We start from the raw sequence: 18823 nt of genomic DNA on the forward strand, positions 1-18823 counted from the left end.
AATGGCTTATTTTTTTTTAATATTTGCTAATTTTTATTAAATGATTATTTTATTATGTTTTATACATTTAAAACTCTAGCTTAATGTATATCTTAAAAATGGCTTGTTTGAATTATTGCATTTTAATTTATTAGGATGCATATAAAATCTCATAAACATAAAATTCAATGGAAACATGTTTAATATAGGGCCGACTGGCGCATTGGGGTAACCTAATAAAAAATGAATGTGATATTTTACACATAGAAAATCTGTTAATAAATATGACTAATGATCAAATAGTTTGACACAACTGATATTTTTATTGCCTCTCCGTTCTTGAAATATCATTTAAAGGCATTCCAAGTTATTAATCAATGCAATAATGTTTGTAATAATTTAGCCGTACTACATATTTTAATAAACTGAACATTGATCAGTAATATTTTTTTAGTAAATAGAAAATAGATTTAATTAATAATATTGAAATACTGATATTTCCATTAAATCAATATCAGTAATGTTGCGTGAACTTTAACTTTAAAAACAGCCTATTTAAAAAAAAATATTTTTATAAAAATCTCAGGGCTTACAAAATGAATACCAGACTCAGGGTTTATATTTTAAAAAACTCAATTCGATGCTAAAAATTTTATAATAAATAAAGAACTGATGTATAAAAGTTGATAATAATCCAAAAATATTCTCAGATCTTGAGTTTATGAATTATTTGAGAAAATTCGTATATATATTAACGCATTGAAAGTATAAATTATTATTGAATGTTATACGTTTCTTCAAAAATTTTAATTTTCAATCATCGGTAAAATTACTTTAGTTTGCATAAATAAAGAAAATGATATCTAGGGTAATAAATGCATAAATATGTTCAAATAATTTTTATTAATATTTATCTTTAAAATTTCTATATGCTTAAGGTAGTATTTCCATTGCTTAATTTAGTATTTCTTATGCTTATCTAGATCTAGATTGTAGATCTTATGCTTAATCTACCTAATACACCTGAATATATCTCTGTAATAGATTTGAATTAGTTAAACCTTTTCCTTAAGTGTTTCACAAATTAATAGCATTAAACGCCTCAAAGCAATCCTACCTCAAAATCACTATTAAATCTAAACGCTTTATTACTATAATAAAATTAAAGCAATAAATTTTAATAGCGTCATATAAAACATTTATAGACATATCGAAAGAGTTGCACCATTCATAATCATTCTTAATGATTTCTTAATAGTATTTCTTAGCACTATTTAGACACTGTAACAATTGCCTAATTATGCTTATTTTTGATAAACAGTATCTATTATATATTATATACATATATTTTGAATGATAAATATGTATAATAAAAATTTGTTGAGTTTTTCTGAGATTTTATTTTAATTTGCATCTTTTTCTGTATTGTAATTTTCCAATAAATGCTTTTTATGTGATTTAATACCATTTATTGTGCTAAATCAACACAGACGAACCAGTACAAGCCTATTGCAGTATAAAGAAAGACAGTCATGTATCCTTTCCACTTCAATTATCGGATTTAGTCCAATCTGGACGAACTATCTATATACGTATCTAATCTAAATACCAGTTTATTTTAACTTTAACTAATAAATAAATGTATATCAAATATTATTATAGCAGAAATATAATATAGAAATCCTTTTTAATGTTATTGTATCTTCATGATAATACGTTTTCATATTGTATAATATATTTACATTTTCTTAGTTTAAATCATAAAATGCAGTAAATAATGATGGGTTGTATTTCTCTACCCACTTACTTGGTCGTATTGCACCATTGGTCGTGAACAGTTTGTTATTGAGAAAAATATATATAAAGGAGCGTACGTGGGCAGCTCTAACGTTTTCTAAATGCTGCTCCTTTTTTATCATAAATATGTCGGTCGCAATATCTCGTCGCGTAACGTAATATACGAGTCGCCCTGTATCAGTACTAAATGAAGCGTGAAAGCATAACAAGTCATTAAAAGTGACCGTTCGAGTGTTGAAAATGCTATGTAAACAATGGTTTATATTGTTGCAATCCGCTCATGCTCACATAACAATATTTTAAAAGTATATGTATATGGTTAAAGGTCCTCGGCAGTGAAAGAGCTATTTTAAATAATTAAAATAAAATCAGAATTAATAAAAGTTTATAATTAATGCTATATGTCACTAATTAACAAGCTTTGATTTCAGTCTCACTACTTAATAGTTATTGATTGTGTTTACCTGGTTGTAACGTATTTCAACGAAATATTTATAATAAATAAATAATTGCATATTAAAGTTAATATAGTATTAATAACCGATATGTAATAATAGTATTTTATTCATATATGTTTGTAAAAGCAGAATAAAATATATTATAATGTGTATAATGAGTTTAAAACCATTAATATCATATATAATATTTATTACTGAGCTTGCAGTCAACTTAAAATTAAAAATTTTTTTTTTATTTATGATGTTTGTTTATTTTTTTTTGTAGTGAATAAAAATATAAATTTATTGTTAAATTAGAACAGGTTTACGGTTCGATTTGTTTTTACGATTGGTTCGCGTGCGCCGCACGTTAATGGTGGTCAAAGTAAATGCGGTGAATTAAAAATACATTTTGCTCTATAAATACATATATTATATTTGTTGTACTCAAAAATATAGATTTTGAATAAAGTACTCTAATATATTTGCAATTTAAAGTTTGCTAAATACTTTCTATTTGGATTGTGAGACCTCGCGATGGACGCATTTTACTTCTTCCTCATTGGTTTTCCTGTAGAATCCTTCCATTCTACTAAGAAAATCTTCTCAAAAATGTTGTTTTATTGAGAGAATGGTCAACTCTTCCTTTAGATATATTAAATGTGTCTAAAAAAATCTTTTGCATACTCAAATGTTTTCTTCTTTGGTATCAAAATAATATAAATGTCCTTTGCGTTCCCTGTTTTTTTTTCGGTCGCATTCTTCTCTTAGCACATTTCTGTGTAGAACCATTAGTCTGTAAGACTAATGGTTTTACACAGTATTAAAATTATTTTATTTTGAGTAGACTTGCCTCATATTGAACAAAATTAAAAAAAAAATACACTTATTTATAAATATGATTGCGAATTGATTAAAAACAGATTTTTAGATAATTTCTAATAAAAATTAGCTTCAACTCTTTTTTTTAACAAAATGGACTTTCCCCACTTTCAAAATTAACGGCTCAATTGTAAATGCTAACAATTATAAATTGACACATATAAAATAGAATATATACAAATACACCTAATATTCAAAGATACAAAGATATGTTGCAATTATTAGCCCGATAAGGGCGCCATAAAAGCTAATGCATTTTTTTTATCTCTAATAAACGACATTTAAGTTTTATATTTATTTATTTAAGTACATGTGCAAGGCATAACAGTTTCATGCTAAAGCATCCTGCACATGAAATATAGTGATATAAAAATATTTGCAATGATAATAATAATTTCTAAGCCACAATGCGTCCACTAAATGCAAGTACCTGGCTGATAACAAATCAATACTATCTGAAAAGTAACAAATATGTTACCAGTGAAAATATGTAAACTTTAGTGATATCATGTCGGATTTTCTTGTATATGTTGCATTGAATCTGTATTTTTCTGATAAGTTACATTTTCACTAGTATAAATATAATTTCACGAACTGTTTCAGTGAAATCGCAGCAGAATACATGTTCACTGGTAGATATACATTGCGTATTTACCAGTGAAAATATAAATAATTAGTCAGGTACTAATAAAATTATATGCTGCTCTAAACTTTCATTCGTCAAGCGTAAAATGTGTAAAAAAAAGCGCATTATTTGACAGTTATGAGCACCATCTTAAAAACAAAAATCTTGGCTTTCAGGAAATAGCGTTTTTGTACTCATATTTTCTTAGTATCGAATGTCGCTCATAATGCATTTACAAAGTGAGCCAAACAATAATACTATTAGTTTGAAATTAGCTTTCTTTCTCATTCGTCCAAGGGCTACTTTATAACATTGCAACTTTCTTACTTACTCGATTCTATAAACTAATAAAAAAAACATTCTCAAAACTGCCTTACGAATTATTCTCATTCGAAACCGCCACCCGAATAATTAATAATAATATTGCTTGTGTACGATAAACGACGACTGCGCTCTATAATATCAAGATGCTATGCTACGATAATAGTGATTTAAAAAAACTATTATATTTATTTAAAATCTATTTGTCTGTCGCATATGCTGGCGGTTTAACGTGTCGTACACAAGTAGCCAATGCAGCTCCGGCGCACATACCTTAAGCGTGCGATTTGAAAGTTATGAAACGTCCATTTTCTGTTTAAAACCACATCTAATCTGAAAAAAGTAACTATTCCAACTAATATTTTTTCAACTTTCATTAGGCTATATAATATCTGGGATTACAATTCTCATTGACATTTTAGAGAAGCATTTAATTTCTCTGTCAGATTAAATTTTCGTTAGTAGAAACATAAAATATATATTTACCGATAAGAGTGTATTCGAATATGATTGTAAGTGAAATTATTTTTATACTAGTGAAAATATAACACAAAAATCATTATCTAGTGTCGAGCAGTTTCTGCTACTTTATTACCCATTTTGATCTTATTTGCTTCTTTCCTCTTTTGTATTAAACTAAATTCGATGCTATTAAAATGTAGACTAAAAACTAATTTCAATACGATCACAAACAATAAAAATATTTCTTAAAAAAGGTTTAAAATTATAACAGCTCTTTGCTTTCGTCAAACTTATGAACTAATAAATTGTAGCATAATTCGCATTCACATAAATTTTATGCGCAAAATGATCGATACGAAAGTTCGAACTTCTAATTTACGATCGTTTTCAGACAGCTCAATTATGCACGAGTATAATATATGGACAAAAAATATTGTAGTTGTCACCATTGTTTTATGGTCGTTGCAAAAAGTGTCTATCCTTAAGATTCGGTCGTTACGTAGTTATGGACGTGACGCGATTGATTTTGTCGAAAGGATTCGCCAGTACCGTTACTTTTATGTGCAAAATATGCAAATGAAAATCTCAGACGATCCGATTTATAGGACTCTCGAGGACGAAACGTAAAAATGCACTAGCTTATTTGTTCCTATATACCCGAATGTCTAAGTAAACGATCTACAGCACTAAGCACACAAAATTTGGCGTAACTTTTAACGTCGTTAGAAACTTTTTAATGTTTGTTGGTACATAAAAAAAGCTAACAATGCGATATTACGGAGAAATATTTTATGATTAGGAAAAAATCCTGTAAGCAATTTTTGTTTAAAACTCCATTTATTATGAATTATAATAATAAATTTATTTTCATGTAAGTGAACATTACAGCAGTAAAACACTGGCTTTAAAAAATGAAAATATTTTATATAGATATAATAAAACAATAAAAAAAAACATAAAAATAATAAATAGCAATGAAAGAAGTACAATAAATTGAATGATAAGGTAATATAATCTGGTTTAAAATATTATTATATATATAAGCGAGATTATTTTCAACTCTAATTTAACACATACATAAACTTTTAATTTAATTATGTTACAATTTTATTACTACGATAGCGCGCGACGATATACTTTATTTTTTCTATTTATAGTCCGCATTAAATATAAAATTACTATGCTTACTAAAATGTTTAACTTATTATGAATAATTTATTGTACGCCCTTCTTTCGTCTTTTGAATAGTTTTAACCTGAATTAATTTATTTATAAATTATTTATATAAACGTGTTCATGAATTTCTATAATTTATACTATCTAGTATATAATATACTGTGTAATTTTATAGAAAACAACAATTTTATTATCATGCGTCATAATAAATTGCACATCTATAATATAAATATTATGGGATAATATTTAAGCAGTTATTTCTTAGGTTTAAATTAATGTATATTGAATAAATTATATTTTAATGCCCATTTAATACAATTTTTTTATATAATACAAGTTATTTTACAATAGTAATATTTGTTTTAGCTCTTTTGTAGCACGTATATACGTTAACTTTAATTTAATTTTCCTACAATTTCATTACTTTTATAACGAGCAGTGATAAACTTTTATTTACTGTATTAAAATCCGTACTACGTTTAAAACTATGAACTTTTAAAATTTAATCTCATATATTGTATTTAATTAAATATTATTAAAAAAGATAATGTACATTATATAGTATGTAGTTGCGTGGAACTAAATAGGATTCGAAAGCTTTTAACATATTATTTTATATATCTAGTCTTTAAAGATTATAAATTACATATGTATAATGCATAAAATTACGCAGAAATTCGCTTATAACACAATTGAATATTTTTTTATTTGTTTCCATACATTCATGTAAAAATATTTTTTATGTATATTAACAGGCGCGTACGGTGATATACATTCCTTTTCGCTCGCTCGCGTATTATGTGGCGAAGGTGAGTGAGAAGAAGTGGGCGTGCGGGACGTGTGTAACGCACGTCCTTATCTCTTTAACACACGAGCGAGCAAAAGAAAATATATCTCACCGTACGCGTCTGGTAGATACTATAAAATAAATATTCTCTGGTTTTATAAAATACAACAATATTATTCTCACAGATTTTAAAAACTTTATTTTCATATTATATTATTATAAATGATTATATATTATAATTATAAAGTGACAAATTATTAATAAAGAATTATAGACCAGTCGCAGTGCTGTCAGCTCCTGCTAAATTATTTGAAATAATTATTCATAAATATCTCTATAATCACTTTCGGCAAGTTTTGTTAGACCAACAGCACGGGTTTCGTCCTGCCCGTTCCACTGTTACTAACCTTCTGTCGTTCACCAAAACGGTGACAACTTCTCTCGATGCGGGAATTCAAGTAGACGTCGTGTATACAGATTTTGAGAAAGCCTTTGACAAAGTTTGTCATAGGTTATTATTAAAAAAATTGTCGAACCTCGGTTGCTCGGATAATTTAACTAGGTTATTCTCGAGTTATTTAAGCAATCGTAGACAGTTTGTAGCCTATGGTGGCCGATTGTCAAAAGAATATTTTACCCCTTCGGAGGTTCCTTAAGGATCCAATCTGGGACCTCTGCTTTTTGTGTTATTTATTAATGACATAAATTCAGCAATTACAAATTCAAGTTTTCTTCTGTACGCAGATGATTTAAAATTATATAAATGCATTCTATCTGTTGTGGACTCCTCTCTACAAATTGATTTAGACTCTCTGTGGAGATGAGCTTCCGTTAACCGTCTGCCCTTTAGTGTCGGAAAGTGCCATACTGTGTCATTTTCTAGATCCCGTTCGCCATCAGCTTATTTCTACCATCTCGGTGGTAACATTTTGACTAGAGAAACTTCCACTAAAGATCTCGGAATCACTTTCGAGAGCAAATTGAGGTTCTCTCTACACATACACGACGTCTGTGATAAATATTCCAAGATGCTCAGCTTTGTTATGAGGAATGCCTTTCACTTTGACGATCCATCAGTTATTCGCATCCTCTATGACACCTTACTTCGTAGCATTCTTGAATCGGGATCTATAATTTGGAATCCCCGAATAGCCCAATATTCCCTTTTAGTGGAAAAGATTCAAAAATAGTATTTAAGATACCTTTACAAAAGGACATTTGGTTATTATCCGTACATATATCCCAGCGCCTTTCTTTTAGGAGCTTTGGAATATGATTCGCTGAGTTCTCGCAGAAAGCTGTATGTCGCTAAGCATTTTTTCATATTACTAAAAGGTACTGTCGACAATCCAGCTATTCTCGAGGAATTCCAGTTTTGGGTTCCGGAACATTTTTGAGAATCACGATCGCGACCTCTTTTGATGGCCGTTAGGGCTAGGATATCCGCACTTGCCGCCTCGCCTATATCTGTGGCCATCCGGCTACTTAATACGCTGGCATTACATATTGACCTATTTAATGTTGGCTACGAGGATCTGATCTAGTATGTATCATTTAATTTCTATAATTTTTTGTTATGCTTAAGTATTGTTCTATTTATAATATGTATATATACGTTTTTTATGTTTTATAAATTTAAAAATTGTTTTCGACCATCGTGGCGCATTGGGGTAACCTGTTAGGCTACGATGGTCTTAATTTAATCTAAAAAAATAAAATATTCATGCAGTTCGCATGTGTGTTATTTTTCGTAGAAAAAATATTTTTGGTAAATTATTTTAGTAAGTACATTAAAGGGGCATGGAAAAAATAATTTTTTCGTCTATTCTGAGGATGTTAACTCTTTGCAAAGAATTTTTGAAAAAAATACATTTTATTTAAAATAAAATTAAGAGTATATTTTTTGTATGTATTAAATTTATCATCATGAATGAATATTTTTTATACTTGCTGTTTTAAATAATAGACTATAGAATTTTCACGAAAGCTCGAGCATAGGCACTTGAGTTAAGATCACTCGAGTAAAAAATAAAATTTTAGTAAAAGATCATACAGTTTGCTACACTATACAGCTTTTATTCTGACTTGTTTTAATATAATATTATATAATAAAATAACTGGCAGTTCATAATTAATGGACTATTGCTAGTAAATGTAATAAATTGCTTGAGATTAATATTAATTATAAAAAACATACTTACATATTGATCAAGTATTTGGCATATTTTTTTCAACCTAGTTAGCGATTTAATAACATTATTGAACCACAGCTCGCGTGACTTCGCATCGACAATTAAAATTATTTCCAGCCATTTATACAACTCGAATTTATGGACTTGGTCAAATTCTCAGTACGCGTATGCGTCCATAAAAAAGTATATTTACACATTGTGACCGCAGGAGCCAGTGGCAAAACCCTGTAAACATTTTTATACTATTGGCATTACCGCTAAACTCACCCTGATGACGTTATCGTGTCAGCTCAGCGTGTCGCCGAAACGACACCCCCCTTAGGTTTTTATTTTTATTTTATATTATTATTATATATTTTACGATATGTACCATATACACACACACGCAGAGAGTAACACTCTCGAGTGCATCGTAAAGCGCGGAGTATCGGATATAAATTACGATTTTTTTTCTGTATCAGGCAATAAATATTTCCGAGCGAGAAATCTGTACAACCGATCTAAATTATATTATAAGCATCGAGCGATGTATTACTTTTTGGAAGTACATATGTATGTATACAATATATATATTATGATGCTTGAATGTAGGATTATTATAAGTGGACCTCACAAACTTTCTTTGGGAAACTCAAGTTAGGAACTCATTGGTAATGTTCATATTTATATTAGATATGAATGTATTATAATAACAACATTATTTGGTACAAGGGGATTAGTTTTAGGGTTAGACCTTAGTAATGAATTCTTTTAGAAGGTATATTAAAACCTGTACTTCTTCATAATAAAATCTCTTATATATCTCTCAAACAAATAAAATAAATTCATGACATTTCAAATTAATGTAGCACGAACAATGTCAGAATTGTTTTGCACCTTTATTTTTACCTTTGTGCTTTCAATCGGATTCAAACATGTGTATAAATAAATTGGAAAAAGTATGATGTATGGAACAAATATTTCTCTCAACAAATATAGAGCATATTATAAAAAGAAAATAAACATTGACACCAATTCATACTTTTACTATTTTTCTAAGCACTGAATTGTAAATAATCTGACAAAAAAATAATAACGTGAATAATCGTTTTTAATTAATAAAATAAAATAATATTACCAGATGAAATTTACAAAGGGAAACACATACATAAATAGTTTCACTAAATATTGGCGAGTGTTACGTAATTATTTTGGCTAAATTAGATCAAAAACTTTTCACAGACATAATTTTTCACTCTCTTTATATTAGATAATATAGAAAGTATTGTTTTTTAGTATATAAAAGCTTTCATTTTTATAATCAGTCTTTTTAAAAAGGCCTGCGCTTGTCAACAGAAGTCAAATAGTTCTACAACACGACAATGCACGTCCCCATGTGGCGAAAATTAATTTGATAAAATCTAAAAACTTTGCAGAATTTATTTTATCTAATCCGCCATTTTATCTAGACATTTCTTCTTCTAACTATCATTTATTTCGATCAATTAAATTATAAACAAAGTCTTGAACATTGACCGAAATGTATGAGAATGTTATATCTATATTTTAAATCAATAAAAATAAACATTTAAATTGTTTTTTTAAGTTTAAATAAAAAAATGACATTTATTTCGGGATAATCTAATATATTATATAATTATCTTTTAGATTATCATAATCTCGTAAATAATTTTTGTGATTAAAAATCAAAATAAATTCGACCTATATCGTGTATAGTGACATTATTGCCTGTCAGCTTTAATAAACAGTTTATAATAAATAAAATAAATACCACTGATTTCAGTATGCTGTGTCACTACATTGTGCTTACTCCGTGTTACTTTATAAAGTTAACGCATATAATATTTTAACACAAGTTTTACAATAAATATTTTTTTTTAAATAATAACATAATTTAATTTGAGTAAAATCAAACTGTTTTTTTATTTGTTAAAACGTATTAATTATTTTCATAATGAAATAGTTTTCTTAATCACAGCTCTAATAAAAATATATTTTGTATGTTCAAACTGTTCCAAAATGGCTGAATGTTCATCTGATTTCTCAATAGAACTTAATATACGGTTCACGTAGTTTGCACATTTACGTGACTAAATATATTGTATAACGTGTAAATACGTGTATCAGAATATAAGCATTTAATCTGTAGTATTTTGATTTATTTCTTATATAAAGCCATAAAGAGTTAAACACCAGTATCATAAATCATTGCTAATAGGCATTTTTACTTCAGGTGTATCAAAAACGTCATGTGTTCTATTTTTATTGAATTTAGAACATTAGAATTAATAGTATAAATATATTTATTATCATTTATTTACATATTATTTATTTTTCCATTAAATAAAAATGTCTTTTGCGCTGAGAAACAAAGATTTTATTACTAAAATTAAGTAATAAGATTAATAGCTATAAGAAAAAGGTTGGAAAAAAAGTTTAAAAAAAATGTTGTACTTTTTTCTTAAATTCAATTTTTTTAATTTTGTTAATGATCTAATCGTTGGACCACACAAAATATAAAAAACTCTATCTAACATGGCCCGCAATAATTATATATGTAGATACTGTCTGCCTGGTAAATATTTTGTACGGATTTATTAATCTGTTAAAGTTGTGCGTAAGAAGCTGATTTTTCGTTTTAAATGCTTCATATTTGGATTAGTCTTTTAGACGACAATATTTTATTTGTCATCTAAAAGACTCAAAAATTGTTTAAAAAATATATATAAATATATATAATATATTGTTTTATTCTTAAGCTGAGTTTTATGAATTGTTAACGACTAAAATTACTACACTTTTTTTAGTATATGTTTGTGGTCATTTTTATTATTTATGACAACAATCTTATTTTGCATTTTCTTATTTATATTTTTTTTTATAAAATTTCTCATTCTCTATAATAAAAAAATACACCATAATCTGTAATAAAAAACTCACTTTAAATTAATAAAAAGTTGTACATTACATACTCTGAAATAATCTTGAGGGGAATATTTTGTGAATATTTATTCAAGAATTTTTTTAATAATATCCCAATAATATTAATGCAATTTCTTTGCAATTTCAACGTTGGTCATACTAGAACAAGTAAAGAAATTAATAAAATTTCGACATATTTAAAATATCACTAAACAATATAAAATCAAGTTTAATCTTTAAGACAAATCAGGAAGTCTTTTAAACAAAGTTTCATTTACATACAATATACTGAATTAAATTTTGACAAAATTATTTTTAATAATAAATCATTGTTTTTATCTACTTTGTTCTAATATTAACCTTTAACTATTAGCTATTTTAAATTAACAGATTATAAGAAAAATGGATCGATTTCTCTGTCTTTCAAATTTTTGATTTGTTTATTTTTTGACTAATAAACTATATTGCAAGTACTAATATTTCTTTCAATGGCAGTATTAATTCTAATTGCCAGATTACAAGCAAGTTTAAGTAAATGTTTGTTTACAAATATTTTATTGTATAGTAAGTAAACAATAAATTATTATTTTTTTATTGTGATCTGCTTTTTTCATTAAATATATATATATATAAAAACATCTCGATTAAATTTTTATATTTCGTAAATAAATTATTATTATCTTTTTAATACACATTCTGCTACTTCGCTTATTTTATAGCTGACAGATTTAAATATTATTTCATTATACAACAAAGTACTAATTACTGCATATTTTAAACTAACAAGCAATAATTTTTTTTCATTTAGAATTACTTTAAAAAATGCAACATCTTTATTTCACACGTTATTATATTTAACTTTTATTTATGAAGGAAAAGTTAGTGAAAGCTTTTTAATGTATCACGCGAATTTACGGATTACTTAAACCATATAAAATGTTATTCTATAGAATTACCACTACCAATTATTGATCATCAATAATGTGTTATAACTTTTATTTTATATACCTATTATTCAAATTTCGTTTGTAAAATAATACAATTTTTTTGACAATGACAAGTTTTTATAACAATCAAAAATTCATACTATTTAATTCACAGTGGCAAATTATAAAAATAAAACAATAAAAATTCACGTATTTTTAAAAAGCAACATAAAATAAAAATTCTCTAAACCAATTCCAACTTTTTTAATATTTTTACTATCTAATTTTCTCATTGTTAATTAATTGCAAAATATTATTTAGCATATATAGATAGAGCTTTATAAAATATGTTATTAATTATTAATCCTTTTCTACGAGGTTTTCAAAATAAATAAAAATAATTTAAAATGGTTTTTAACTTTTCTTAAGCGAACGTGTTGAAAAATAATTGCGGAAAATAGAACTTGAAGTATCTTGTATTTACAAGCTTTTTATGAATGTGTGTTATTTATTTAATAAGTTCTACTTGATTCAAATATATGATACTTTAGTTACCAATTGCGAAATCGGCTGCATCATATTCTTTTCTTTCTAGTGATAGCCTGGTCCTTTCTTATAACTATCTGCGTTGCCCTGCTTTGGCCAGATCGGAAGTCGCGTCAATATCAGTGTCAGGACGCGTCCGTAAGCGTCGGCGTATCAGTTTAGGTGAATCACGCTGAATATCAGCTGTTAAGCAGATCAAGGGCCAGATATTAGACGACTTTTGAGATCGATTTCTTTTTATTTTTAATAAATTTGTGTATTAAATATTTTATTTTTTTAATCATTCTAATATCAATATAAAAAGCATTAATATTATAAACCCATCCTAATAATGCTAATAAATTTATAAATATCCATATATAATTATTCTAAATATGCTTTTGAATTAAAGTTATGGTTAATTTGCAATAAGAAAAACAATAGAAGTATCGTCGGAAATGTACCATTAGAAACTTTCTTTAAACATCCGTTAGTTAAATTTAATCACATAATAAGTGTGCTCTCTTCAAAGACACTGCTCATTATACCTAGCTGTTGTCTCAAGTGTTTCTTAATTCGTCATAGCGTTTCACTTCTTATGCCACTATTTAGTGTGTATATTTATGTAAAAGCGTGAATGGCGACAGGTAAACGGTCAACGACATGTTTCGCACTGCCAAAAAGTGTATTATTAGTTGTACTATTAATAACACTTGTCACATCGCACTTTGATGTAATTCCCTGTGCGAAAAATCGTAATAAATCGCAACGTTACAGCTGAAATGAAACTTTTTTCACGCGGAACGCTGCGAAAACGTGCTGAAGAAGGCACGAAATAAAAATCCACCTTTTGCGAAATCGACTATGAAATATTCTAAAGTATTACACGAAAAGTTCGATGTCGAACTCTGGCGTGAAAAATTGCGCTGTAAAAATTTACGATAGATTTTATTTTTCAGTATACGTCGCTCTGGGAAACCACCATGATCATATTGGACTGATGATCGCCATGGACGAGATGAAACTATTCGATAACGGTATGTATTATATTTTGTACTGTTGTAAATATTCAGATGTAATAATCGATTTTTTATAAATATTGCTTATTCATATCTAAATTTATATTATTTTGAATTTACTAGCTGCGGTACCTCGCGATAGTGAGTAACCGACAGCTGGTCTTATTTTGAATATATCATACAATGTGTATCTCTAGTGGCTTGTTTATTTGTACACCAGGTGAATATTGGGTACTCGGCGTGGACATCGAGCAATATGATGAAATGTATCCTGAGAAGTATCTCAGAGGACTTCTCGGAGACAGACAGCGAGAAGACACTCTCGTGGCAAAAGCGTTCCGAAGCTTCCTAGGAGTAGTACCTTCATCCCCGAGGGGCTTCAGAAATTTCTCCATCCAAGTCAACAAGTACATGGAACTTCCGCCATTTAATTATCGCAATCCGCTCACGTATATAGGCGGAATGAAAATGGTAATCATTCTCGACACAAAAAAAAACAATACCTATAAACAAACGCGGAATTCATTTGAATTTGCATTTGTATCCAACCCCTTGTGAACCACCCTTTTCTCCCCTTATGTAAAAAAAGTCAATTGGATCTTTTCCCTTTTTGCTTCGTCAATATTTTATTAGGAATAGAATATTATATATGTAGATATATATATTTTTTTATATATAGCATTAACTAAATTAAATGAAATGTAGTAATAACTTCTCGAGTTACGTTAGAATCTAGAGCTTTCGCCGGATAACGTTAAACAAACGTTTCGTCACAAGATAACATAAGAAAACGTAATTTCGTTCAACAAATACGAAAATATATTAGATCTGTGCTTATATTGACAGTTAATGCGGCAATTTGGCAGAATAGGACAATGGGAATTATTAGAAAGTAGCTGAATTCCAAGTTCAATGGCGAGTGCTTGGAAAGGAGATTTTTATTGCATTTTTATATTTATTGTAGTTATATTGACATAAATAAAGTATAATAGGTCGGTGATAAAGTTTTGATTAACATTTTTAATTAAAAGTCTATGAATTATTAAAATAAAAAAAACTTGCGAAATATGAGTTTTATAAAATTAATTAATTAATATTTTATCTATAAGGATGGTTGTAAAGAGATACATATTATCTTATAACAGAAATAAAAATACACAAACTACATCATTTAAAAAAAATAGAAAATATAAATAATATAAATTTATTTCATGTTTTCTGAAATTAAAAAAAACTTGCAGAATAATAAATTGTCTATTCTAAAAATGGTTCAAAAAGCTTTATCCCAATTCACAAGAGCAAGAGTCTAAATACTATGCAATTAAATTACCGGTGACAAATATACAAATACGTCTAAGACAAAAAAAATAGTTAAAATGGAACACCACCGGGAGAAATATTTTTCGCAGATTAAATCAAAGTATATGCTTTGAATCATATAGAATAAAAGAATCCGTTGCGTTGTCAAAAAAATTAAATAAAAATTAATAATAATTACTACTGTTGGGATAATATTGTAAGTTACATATATTTATTTTTAAACTAATGTTCTACTTTAAAAAATATATTTCAGAGTATTACAATTATTATGTTTAAAAAAAATATTTATAAATACTAGTGTTTTATGTTATTTTAGATTATATTAAAATAAAAATTTAGTTATCCATTTTCAAGGATTATCTCTTACTTCGATTCCCGCCAAAAGCATATTCGACTATAAAATATTCAATAATTCCAAATATGACTTTCAGATAGGGCCGGAAGCGGCTTTTTTATACGACGCTGTGCACCTTTATGCTGGAGCTGTTCTGAATGCTCTCAGAGAGGGAGAGAGCCCCAGAAACGGTACCTACATAGTCAACTCCATCAAGAACACGCACTACCATAGCGCTATGGGGTGAGGCATATGTTCTCGTAGAGTAATTTACGCATCGGATTGCCATTCGCAAACAAATTCTATCCAAATGCGTTCATTGTGGTGATGTGTTTTCAGATACATGGCATACATGGATGCGAACGGTGACGCAGAAGGGAACTACACCCTTATAGGCCTAATGGAAGACCCTATAATAGCTGGAATATTCGGATTGTATCCAATGGGCACGTTGATGAGGAAGCAGCACAATGACAGTGCTCTACCGGTGAGTTATTTTAAATATCAAATAAATTTATAATAGATTTTTCAATATTATTTAATAATTATTAACACATATTATAACTTGAGTTAGTTTAAACATAGACATTTAACCAAAAAAACTACATAAGAACACCCAGTAATAGAAATCGCCACAGACTTTCAAAAACGTAAACTCGTTTTTTTTTTAAGTGCCATGTATTTTATTAAACGTTGGTAATAATCAACAATCATCAACAAAAAAAGATAAAGCTCTTTCGAAACTACTGCCGTAAGTTTTTTAGTCAAGATGCTTTTCTTCCTGGTCCTATTTTCCTTTTATTTTACCTTGGATGAAAAGGTGAAAGAAAATTATTTACATTAGTAATTGAAACAAATGTTTCTAAAAGCATTTCTTACGTCCAAACAGTGTAATTGTTTTAATTTAAACGTAGTGTTAAAACCTTTTTTGACATGTTTGTGCTCAAAACAAATATTTTTGTCCATATTCATTCACGAAAAAAGATAATATACAAGCTTATGTGTTACACGCGTCCCATATACATAAAACAGGGATTACCATATGATCATATTGGTAAAGAAAAATCCTTACAATATTTGACAAAGTCGCATAGATATTTGCGACTTGTAAAAAAAGTTTATTCATCACGCTGACGTTATACAACCGTACGTGACGATCGGAAATTTAGACAATTTAGAGCCACTTTCAAATGAAGCTTTTAAAATAACTTAAGATGTATGATGTGAAGGGCGCAAAAAAAGAATCTCTCAGTAATTTTAAATCTAAAAAGCGATTAAATTTTTTTTTTCTTAACCTTTAGAAGATATTTAAATAGCTTAAAGGTGTGTAATTCCTACTAAAGCATATTTACTTAAAGCTAAGAAAACATGCTATAAATATTTGCGACTTGCAGAATAAGTTTATTCGTCACAAGCGTTATACAAGCGCACGTGACGATCGGAAATTTAAACATTTTAGAACCACTTGCTAACGCATCTTTAAAAAACCTAAGCAAATTACAGTATGTATAAAGTGTCTATAAACAGTCGGTGTCTATATAAAGATATAATTTAAGTCAGTGGAATGTTGCTAGCAAGTAATTAGTAACAGCGTTGCCTCTAATTTTCTAGCTGTTTAAATAATGTCTGTTACGCAAAAGGCCATTCTTATGAAAAAATCGATATAAAAAAGTCTGTTTCCGCTCTAAATCGTCGCATTATCTCAAGGATCAAAATAAGAGAAGAGTGAGAACAATTTTCTCTAAAAGAGTTTATAAACGTGAATACAGCGAACTCATAACATATTTATTTTTTCATTTCATAAATTAATAATTATAATTGAAAGCTTTAAGCTCAGCCATATATAATTTTTAAATTTAAATCAATTATAAGTGTTTTTTAAATATTATATAACTATCTCTATTTTTAATTATTAATTAAAAATAGAGATAGTTATATTAAAATTATATATCTAGCTACACGCATTCTTTGAAAGCTTTAAAATTAAACGCTATATTAGTATATTCATTAAATTGTATTGGCAATTTTAAGTACTAATTTAAAATCCATTTCGCAGTCGAGAGATTTTGAGAGAGGTTCCACACGACAAAACGGAATTCCTCGAAATTCGTCAAGGGTTCAACAGCAAAATTAATCCCTAAGAGCTGCTCATTTATCACCTGCGATCCAATCAATCCCCATAGACCAAGCTAACGAATTGATTTGCCTTATCGAGAAAATATTTTCCTTAGGAACTGAAACTTCTGAGAGCGATCAAATGGATAGGCGATGGACCGCCTATTTCCGAGCCGCTGTGTGGATTTTTAGGAGAAAAGTGTATAAGTAAGATAATAATCAAACATATATGTTTGATGTATAAGTACAATTTTGATTAATTTATTAGGCCACACTGGTGAAATCAGTGCCGGGGTAGCAGGAGGAGTTTTGCTCGTATTGGCGATTGTTTCTTTGGTGCTGTATAGAAATTGGCGCTACGAACAAGAATTGGATAGCTTATTGTGGAAATTGGATTTTCGAGAGATCAAGATTACGGATGAAAAAGAAAACTCCATTGTGTCCGGTTCCAAAGTTAACAGAGTAAGTTTAATTTATATTAATCGAATAATTTTGGATAATCGTCGCTCTTTTTACTATTGTGGTTGTACTTTCTAAAACAAATACTAGCACCTTAAAAAGCTACATGGACCTTATTATTGAAACGCTTTATTTTTTATAAATATTTAAATAAAAAATTAGACTAAACTTATTGATTTATTATTGAAAAAAAACGTTTTAGTAGATATACAATTAAATTTCTAATTTATAGACACAAAACATTTAGGTACATAAAATATAAAAAGTCTTATCATAACAATCTCGTTCAGGATATTATTAGGTTCCGTTTGCGGATTAGGTAAAAATCTTTCAGTTTAAAAGCTCTCGAGCTTTAGTTTCCGTCCTTTTTTGCTCGAATTAAATTATTTAATGAGCTTTCGACTGCAATCTGTCGTCGTAAATTATCCAGAATGACTACAGGATTTACCTGGGATTAAGCTTTTGTGCTTTCGCACAAATCTTTCCATCCTTTGAAAAATTGCCTAAAGCACAAGAGCTTTGGTGCGTTGCGTTTCGACCGCAGA

The 18823-nt window shown here is 28.2% G+C and overlaps 1 protein-coding gene across 1 annotated transcript in view; it reads left to right on the forward strand.

The window, feature by feature from the left end:
* Positions 1-18823, forward strand: part of LOC148237177 (guanylate cyclase 32E) — a 118716-nt gene that overhangs the window by 75777 nt on the left and 24116 nt on the right. Inside the window, exons 6-11 of the mRNA XM_088182411.1 lie at positions 13991-14068; positions 14271-14521; positions 15802-15947; positions 16044-16191; positions 17936-18026; positions 18088-18281. Coding sequence (XP_088038537.1) covers positions 13991-14068; positions 14271-14521; positions 15802-15947; positions 16044-16191; positions 17936-18026; positions 18088-18281 — 908 coding nt within the window. The remainder of the gene's footprint in view (positions 1-13990; positions 14069-14270; positions 14522-15801; positions 15948-16043; positions 16192-17935; positions 18027-18087; positions 18282-18823) is intronic.

This window comes from Plectrocnemia conspersa, unplaced genomic scaffold (assembly GCF_051122295.1).
Source record: "Plectrocnemia conspersa isolate PC_06_02 unplaced genomic scaffold, ASM5112229v1 ptg000003l, whole genome shotgun sequence".
Lineage (NCBI taxonomy): Eukaryota > Metazoa > Arthropoda > Insecta > Trichoptera > Polycentropodidae > Plectrocnemia > Plectrocnemia conspersa.